We start from the raw sequence: 9,153 nt of genomic DNA, 5'->3' as shown, positions 1-9,153 counted from the left end.
CATTCAAGGAAGTGAAAACTTGTATTACTGTTATTCTCTAGAAATATGCTGTTCACTGAGACTACTTTTTCTTTTAGTCTGCATTGTTTTTTTCATAACATTTAAGTCAACCTTTATAAATATATTATTTAGGTGGAAACTTGTAAGCTATCAAAAGTTGATTATGCTATTGGTTTTGTTTATCTTATTTCCACTGAAAACTCACACACAAAAGAACAAATAAGGCAAATCTGCAGCACAGATTGAAACAAATAGCAGGGTTGGAGAGAAAAAATTAAACAGGTGACATTTAGAGCCATATATTGCTGGTGTTGGGGACCGAATCAGAATCGCAAAGGGACATTTATCTTATAGACATGCACTTGACACCTCTTGTATTTAATGTTATAGCCAAGAGTTTTCTTAATTTGCTGACCTTTGCATTGGTATTATGTCAAAATGTTTCAAGAGGAACTTTGTATTCAGTCATGCTTTACTGAAAACAGGAATAAGTAGTTCTGGGAAGCTTAACTCAAGAGAGAAAGTGAATTGCAGAGACCACAGAGTTTCAGCTATTTAAGTGAAAATGAATCACCTTATTATCTGCTTAAGGCTTTTCTGCATTCATGACATGTCAATCTCAAATTGTAAACTGAATTCAAAATAAATATCAACATTACAGTTGCCAACACAACAGTAGCCTTTAAATGCTTGAGCCTGAAATGTTTTGCAAGTGCTTCAAAATGAACATGCTTCGAATGAGGTTCTTTTAGAACATAACAGATAGTGTTACATCTAGTTGGAAAATGTGTTTTTAATGTAATGCTGAAAAACTCTCTGTGACTCTTTTCCTTTATGCCTTGAAGCAGTTACTGTTGTATAAGAAGGACCAACAAAGTATGCTCTGATTTAGGTGTAAGGACCCCTTTTTAAAGACATGTCAAATTGAGCATTTTACGTATTCTGATTAAATATTTCACTTCAACACACTTGCTCATAAATACATACTTTGATAGTGTTATATTTTCTATACACACATAGTAAGCATTCTTAATTTATCATACAAACAGTTCTGTAAATAAATTCTTTTGGTTTATCTCAAATATAGGAGTTTTGTGATAAGTGATAACTTTCATGGTTCTAAAATTACAACCTTAAGCTCAGGTAAATAAAAAAAAAACACTTTTGCCTTCAGAATTAATTAAACCACCCACAGGCTCTCCCAGTCTGAGGACCTGCTCAAACGCAACACCTGCTATGTCATTGCATTCCTCAATTAAATCATCATCCAACAGCAATATTCCCCTCATGTGAAAGTACTAATTACATGCTTAGGATAATCTGCAGTTTTTAATGTCCTTCTCTGTGGCACGGAAACGCCTGGCCTGAGGCCCTGCAGACACTGCTCAGACACTAAAGCTGGGTGCACATGTGCATTTTTAGACTTTATTAGGTTTCATGTATTCTGCAGTGCTTGGTTGGTTTGTTACACACTGCAGGACTGGAAGAGAAATGGCCTTGAGTTTTTTCCTACTTCATCTTGAATTTTATAAGATTAAGTAGTCAAATATCAAAAAAACAAGAAGTCAAATATGAAACAAGAATTATAAGTGTAGAAAGGACAAAATACGACATATTAAACAAACAGCATACAGATTATTGAATATGGGCTCTTTCAAAGAAGGGAGTTTCGGGCTTATTTTTAAAAGCAGAAAGGGTGCTTGTGTGAGCTGGTTCCAGAGGAAAGGAGCCTGAAAACTAAAGGCTCTGCCTCCCAATCTAGACATTGCAGTTCTAGGTACAGCAAGTCGACCTGCATGCTAAGAGCGAAGGGATCTTGTGAGATGATAAGGAACAATGAGAGCTTTCCCATAAGTCAGAGCTTGACTATTAAGAGCTTTGTATATAATAAAAGGAGAATTTGGAAAATAATTCTAAAAGAATTTACACGGTGCCAGTGTAGAGAGGCCAAAGCATGAGAAATGTGATCTCTCTTGGTAGAACCTCTCAGTACTCATTGCAGTAGTCTAGCCTACATATGACAAATGCATTGACCAGATTTTCAGCATTTCTTTGAGGATTATGCAGATGAAAAAATAAAGCTTTTGAGGCCTGTTTTATAAGTCAAAAGAAGGAAAAAGAAATTACTCCAAGGCACTGGAGGCCAAGGCAATACCATCAGTAACAGTAACTCTGAGGTTGGATAGGGAATCACTGAGGTTTCCAGGACCAAAAACGATTATCTCAATTGTGCCTGGATTTAAAAGTAGAAAATGACAGGTCATCCAGGCCTTAATCTCTTTAAGACAAACCTGTTAAGCCTCTTAATTAGCATGTTCACATAAAGGTCATGTATGTGCCTGCTTCCTCACCTTCTGATGTGCTGAGTCATTCACAGAGCACAGACAGGTTGGGGCACTAGACAAAGCTCCCAACAAGGACACTCATGACCAATGTATGCAAGGTGGTGTGTGTGTCTGTGGGGTGTGGAGGAAGGAAAGTGTGAGAAAAAAAAAGAAAAAGAAAATGTGTTTGATCTCTGTTTTACAGTCACACAGTCTTTCCATTTTGGTATTACTGCCCAGTTTCACTCCTACGTGTGCATGTCCAGAGCGGTGAGGAGCACTTTCTCATACATGCTGGAAAGAATGGGATCAGTCGGTGTTATTCTGCTTATCCAGACGTGAAGGGTCAGCAGTCTAGACAGAGCAGAAAAGGAAATTGGAAATTTAATTTCTAACCAAAAAAAAAAAAAAGAAAATACACAGTAGGTGTGTCCATCCTGCTGCCTTGGCTTCCCAGAAGAAGGCTTGTGTGTTTGGAAGTAATTTCGATTGGTCTTGACATGTAGCAGTTTGACAAGCAGATTCCACAGTTTGCCCCGTGTTAATTTGCCCCTCTGGTGCAAATAAATATGAGAGGTGAATGTAATGTGGTGCCACCTACAAAGAGAATGTATATCATACGACTCTCACCACAGTTGTAGTGGTGTCTGTGCAATCACTACAGTAAAGTTGGCACATACGTCCACACACAGGTACACACTGGTACACGTGTTGCAACACATTCCCAGATTTCATCACTGCAGCTGACTTATCTGGGTATCTTCAGATTAAACAGCCATGCAAGCTGAAGGTGGAGGGTGAGGATGAGCATTTTGCAGATACAACACACACTCATGTGGCCAATCTAAATGTGTGAATGGGCCAAGTTGCCAAAGATAAGACTTTACTTCAGCAGTAAACAGATAATAATGAATAACGGAACTCCCTCGTTGGATCAGCAGGGCTGTGATTACATCTGCTTCACTGGGACTTCAGAACAGAAAAGTGGCTATACATGCAGAGATTTCTCATTCAAATCAGTTTTGGTAAAGCAAGGCGCTGGAAACGGCTGAAAAAGATATCAAGGCCCTGAGGGTCGTTGTGATTTGCTTGGGCTTACTTTTCATCATCATTCTCCTTTAAAAAATCTATTTCTTATTCAATCCGTCGTACAAGTTATATATTTTTATTATCATTGTTATTACTATTGCAATTATTGTTACTTTTATAAGTAGTAGTAATAATAGTAGCAGCAGTAGTAGTACTAAGCTTCTAACCTTCAAATAGTATGATGTCATTGTACTAAAGTAATGTAAATAATAAAGTTTATTTGAAATTTACTATTGTGATTTTTTTCAGCTGGTTTGTTTAAGATTGCTTGCTAAAAATTAATCATTGTTTCAACTTTGTTAAACAGGTTACAAAAGCAAAGTCAATCAACACAAACTGGACAGAATAATAAACAAATATAACAAAGGTGATATGAAAATAGATAAATTCATCTGTGCTGGGTTTAGGAAATAATCTAAGGGTAGCAGGAAAGCAATCACATTACACTGATAATTTCATAAGCTTACATACAGTTAGTCACCAACAGTGAGGCTGCTGTTTGAACCAGTTATTTCTGGGCAGCTCCCTATCTTTCTTTCACAGAGGAATGTGTAATCATAACTGTAAAAGAGGCAACGTTGACAGACATAAACATGTAAACAATAAAGAATGATTTAAGTCATTGCTGAAGTCTGTATATACATAAACACAACTGAAACAGCTGAATTTTTTGTTAAAGGATTGTAACTATTGAAAAAAAAATCTCAAAAGGTAAATCTATATGTGAAATGTTTCTTTATATACTTGGCATTGGACATAGGGCGCTGAAACTGACAAAACAGCGTAGGGAGATGGATTTCTAATATTTTTTATTTCAAGGAGTTTTTAACTCATCACTTATTGTTATGGTAAATAATGTTACATGATAGTGTTAGACTTTCCTTGCTTTGTCATGCGCAGATGAAACGGTCTGGTCATCGTGCCGCTTACTGGATGTGGATATATTTCTTAGGTTTTACCGCCCCCTGGCGGCCAAAGAAGAGCTGCATTTTTTCCGATTGGCGGCAGTGGTGAGTAAACGGAAGCCAACAAACACATAGCAGGAAACCGAAGAGGGCAGGAAGTAGGGCCGCTTGTATCTCGTCTGTGACAACCGTCTCAAAGAAAAAGGCAAGCTTGAGCCTTAACTTTTATCCCCTTTTGATTCAGAAGGAGACCCCCGAATCGTTGCAGATATGTCGAAGAACACAATCTCCGCCCGCTTCAGGAGAGTGGACGTGGACGAGTACGACGAGAACAAATTTGTGGACGAAGAAGACGGAGGGGAAAACCAGCTTGGTCCTGACGAGGCAGAGGTGGACTCCCTCATCAGACAATATCCTTTTGTTGATTAGTTAGCTTGCCTGATATCCTCAACGTTTAGCAAACGAAGAAGTCGATTACGACTTTACGATTTATCCGCATGTTTCCAGATATTTCTGCTGTTTCCTGTATGAGGGGCGTTTTGCTAGCAGGCCAGGAACTGTCCTGACTTGCCTGACAGTCATCTTTCAGGGGTTACTGCTCCAGGCTGCTCAGGCTGTCTATAGTGAGTAATCACTGCAAGCTGCTGTGCATTCGTGTCACTATAGATTCAACACTTTGTCTTGTTCATATACTTGTGAAATTTTATTGTGAAAACAAATTAAGTTGCACATTAAAGTTGCTTTCGTCATAAAATCAAAATCCCTTGCTTTCTGTTTTGCAGACCTTATAAGGATTGAATGCTCTGCACTTCCTCTTTTGACGTGCACAGTCATGCATGACACGCTGCTGTTGGAGAACAGTATATTGTTAGTGGGCAGGGAACATTTTTTAAATACTTTCAGATCTTTTTCACGATAACAGTATTTGGTAGGAACTTCGCTAAGAATACTCAAAATGAGCTTGAACCGTGGATGTTGGTGCTTGTGGTTCAAGTAATGCATTGAAATGTGATAAATGCAGTTGAGACTTGGAGGTGGCCATACTGTACTGTGTTGCATCCTTAACATTCACTGCACAGGAAATCTCATGGAGGCTTTGCAAGCAGTTCTGAAGAACCCACCAATTAACACAAAGAACCAGAATGTCAAGGTGGGGTTTGTTTTCACTGTCAGAGACATTGTTGGTTAGGACTTTCAGACTCTTTAGTGATATGATTCAAACATTTATCTATGTTGATTATTCTAGTTTAGTAGATCTTCAGTAATTTAGACCAGTGAGTGCATCAGTTCTGGTGTTCAGAAGATAATCTGCTCGAAAACAAGACCAAAAAGGCACCTTTTGCTCTCTCCTCCTACCAGGACCGCGCAGAGGGTCTGGTGCTGAAGGTGCTCACTGCCTTTAAGAGCAGTGACATCGAGAAAGGCGTACAGTCGCTCGACAAGAACGGCGTGGACCTGCTGATGAAATACATCTACAAAGGCTTTGAGAGGCCGTCGGAAAACAGCAGCGCTGTCCTGCTGCAGTGGCACGAAAAGGTAAAGGAGTCCACTTCATGGTTTTATTTAGTCCTAAAGAGTGAGAGCGATTCTGTCCCTAAAGACCCTTTTGAGCACCAGTCTGATACACTCAAACCTCACAGTACGGTACTTACTAACTTCACGTGACTTAGTTACTGTAAACGATCCCAGTTCCTCTTTTATTTAATTTTTTATGTGAAATGAATGTTTGAATATGTTACCTGTACCAAAACTGAACATGAGGCGGATGATGCTTTTTTTTTTTTACTGAAATGAAAGAGCACTGACAGAAAAAATAAAGCTGTTTTTAATCAGTCTTATTACTTACAAACACTTTGCAGTTGTCAGCGTCTCTCTTTCTGTTTACACCGAGGACTTTGTGTAGAGCAAATGGACAGCGGCACAGTTTTAGGAAGTGTTAAAGGAAGTGGTTTTGAGATCCTTTCAGTTTCTCTTTTTCTCTTGTCCTGACTTTTGGTTTACAGCAGGTAAAGAAACTTAATACATGATTTGCTCAAATCTACACGTATGTTTTTTCCCCCCTCATTTCAATCTTCAAGATTTATTTTATACTTTAGTTACACAGAAGTGGATCCCGTGAGCCTGAGTTAAAAAAAACCCTAAAGTTTCAAGGTTCATGTATGATTTTAACACCACCTGTATGCTTTATCTCTGATGTATTTTAGATAGTTTTAGCTAAAGGTATAGAAGGTGGAAAAAAAAAATTCAGTCGTTTAAGACCCTTCGAGTCTGGTTGAGGTGACAAAATGTGCTACAAATGGGGTAAAAAATAAAAAAGCCTGATTCCATTGCTCTTGACTGTGTTGGCAGGCTCTGGCTGCTGGAGGAGTGGGCAGCATCGTTAGGGTTCTAACAGCAAGGAAGACCGTCTAAAGGCGGAGCGGAGAAACTCTTCACGGACACATCGCACCGTACCAGATGACACAGATTTTGAACCCAGAGGTCTTTATTGCTCAAGGCAAGCATAATGAGAACACAATGTGGGTCATATTAGGTTTAAAAACAAAATTTCTTCTTCCCACTCTTGATCACAGTCTAAATTGTACTCCTCACAGGGTGCTACAGATAACTTTACATCCCATATCGTGTTGTGTGTGTGGATTCCCTGATCTGTTAACCCCTCTGTGTGTGTCACTCCTGTGCATGTGCTCAGTGTGTGCAGCAGCAGATCCAAACCTAGTGCGAGCAAATCTTAGGAAATTGCAGCCATATTCCTGCGATGCTGTAATCTTGATCTAGTCAAAACCGGCAGACTTGACCTGAATAAAAAGGTTTGGTGGCCCTGCTGTACACTCTGCTCACACACTGCTGAGGCACAGGCATGACTTGTAGTAATTCATCCTGCACCCATCTCCACATCGACAACCAGAAGGTTTTAGCTTTTTTTTCCCCCCTCGTTTTTTGTTTTCCATCGTGTTATTTCAGCATCAGAGACTTCCTGATGGAATAAAAGCAGTAAATCCTCTCAGGGTAACACTCAAACTGCGGGAGTCCCCTGAAAAGCACAGTCACAGATGGAGGGTGATGAATTTGCCCACAGGGGTCGGCACTCGCGCCGGGGAGGGGAGGGGAGGGGCAGGATTATTACCCACGATGCATCTCCACCACCACCACTCTTATTAATCCCACTTTGCCGTTCCTGGTGTGGACATGATCCCTCTGTTACTGAACAGGGCGTTTTGTGGCTCTGCTGGTACTGTTTATAGGAGCTGCATTTTCTCTGTACTTTCAGGAAAAACACCTCACTATGATAATACGTGCTTAGTTATTTTTAACTATTTAACAGAGAAAAGACAAAGTGCAGGATTAATCATTCCCCCCCTTTTTGTTATATTGACATAAAAGCCAAATCTCCACTTTGTTAGAATTAAAACCCGGCGAAGAGGTTTGACAACACAGATGTTGGTAAGATGATTTGTTTTAGTTCGGCTGTAAATGAGGAGGGAATTTATTTAAATGAAAAAATATATATATTTGGTTTGCATGACCCCATTTTTGAAACTTTAAATTGAGCATTTCACACCTGTGTTTTGTACTTATTTTGTCTCTGGGAAACTTTTTTTTTTTTAGCTTTTCAGTTTATATTCATGCTGTAGGTTGAGCGTTGGAAGTCATAACTTTAGCACCACATACACTGACTGTAAGTTAACGTTTTATATAATGAGGAAAACTGGACATGTTGATATTTAATCTGCCTTATCGGGTAGATTACATCTGTTGCCAAACGATTTATTCTTCTTTCATTTGACTGATGTAGGGTGTATTGGTGATTTCGTTGAGCTTGTGTATTAGAGAAGACACGGTGGATTTATCACAATATAAGTGAACATAAAAGCAAAGCGTGGCACGGTTTAAAATGTTGCAGTTTTGAAATTAAGCAACTTCGGCTTTGCTCCTCATGTATGAGGGGATCTGATTCCAGAGTATCTATTTGATCTTGCTCATTTCCAGACTAGTCACTCATGGATTTTCTCACAATGTTTTACTTACCGGTATCTATTTAAGCATGATTTGTCATGTTTGAATGCTGTCATCAGTGATGATGCATCCTACACATTAGATACCTTTTCTAATGCAGTGATGAATGAATATACACCAGGACAGAAAGGTCTGATGACTTCCTCTGCTTTGTGTAATTCTATCCTGTGATGCTCTTCTAGTCGGAAACAAGGGAGCAGATCAAACTGATGAACAAACTGCCTTACTCAGATATTCCTTTTTTAAGTTTGTGCTTTTTTGAAGAAAATAAAAAGGTATGAATGCTGATCATGGCTTTGTCCTGTCTTTTGATTATGCTTTAATCACACAAACAAAAAGGATCTGAACTTATCAGTGTACTTTAGTCTTATATTTGAGGGCTGCTGGACAGAGGGAAGCGAACACACACTGATCACACTCGTTTTTATCATTTAAAGCTGAAGGTAACCTTTATATTCAGTTTATTTATTTTTTTTTAAACTCATCGTCTAATTTATTTCTAAATCTAGGTGTAACATAACAATTAAAAGTACATAATTTTCTTACATTTGTTTTAAATTGAAAACCTGAGAAGCACTTGTAAAAAAAACTATAAAAAAAACTGCCTTAACAGGGCGATGCCTAGCTTAAAGATAAAAGAAGTTATGCTTCTGCACTAAAATGTTGTTAGTTTTAGAATAATCCTGCTGACAAACACACCACATAAAACTTTTGTATAAATCAACTGATTTCATGTCGAGTCATTTTTGAAAACATTTCTCATCGTCTATATGTTATATGTCTATATGTAAGGGTATGTGAGTTTTGATTGCTAAAGA

The 9,153-nt window shown here is 38.6% G+C and overlaps 1 protein-coding gene across 1 annotated transcript; it reads left to right on the top strand.

Annotated features, from left to right (window-relative positions):
* The first annotated feature begins 4,462 nt into the window (after window positions 1–4,462).
* arpc5b (actin related protein 2/3 complex, subunit 5B) lies at window positions 4,463–8,623 on the top strand. Its single transcript, XM_072389138.1, has 4 exons — window positions 4,463–4,729; window positions 5,397–5,468; window positions 5,678–5,854; window positions 6,668–8,623. The coding sequence occupies exons 1-4, from the start codon at window positions 4,589–4,591 to the stop codon at window positions 6,728–6,730; spliced, it is 453 nt and encodes a 150-aa protein (XP_072245239.1). The 5' UTR covers window positions 4,463–4,588; the 3' UTR covers window positions 6,731–8,623.
* Window positions 8,624–9,153: the final 530 nt, after the last annotated feature.

Source organism: Leuresthes tenuis, unplaced genomic scaffold (assembly GCF_036924035.1).
Source record: "Leuresthes tenuis unplaced genomic scaffold, fLeuTen1.0.hap1 SCAF_7, whole genome shotgun sequence".
Lineage (NCBI taxonomy): Eukaryota > Metazoa > Chordata > Actinopteri > Atheriniformes > Atherinopsidae > Leuresthes > Leuresthes tenuis.
The sequence above is the reverse complement of the archived record's forward strand: the minus strand, read 5'-3'. Positions and strand labels throughout refer to the sequence as shown.

Bases quoted from the DNA above. Each gene is read 5' to 3' on its own strand.
- arpc5b (XM_072389138.1), top strand. From the start codon at position 4,589: ATGTCGAAGAACACAATCTCCGCCCGCTTCAGGAGAGTGGACGTGGAC. The intron at 4,730-5,396 runs TATCCTTTTGTT...ATTCACTGCACA, and splicing joins TGGACTCCCTCATCAGACAA to GGAAATCTCATGGAGGCTTT. The intron at 5,855-6,667 runs GTAAAGGAGTCC...CTGTGTTGGCAG, and splicing joins TGCTGCAGTGGCACGAAAAG to GCTCTGGCTGCTGGAGGAGT.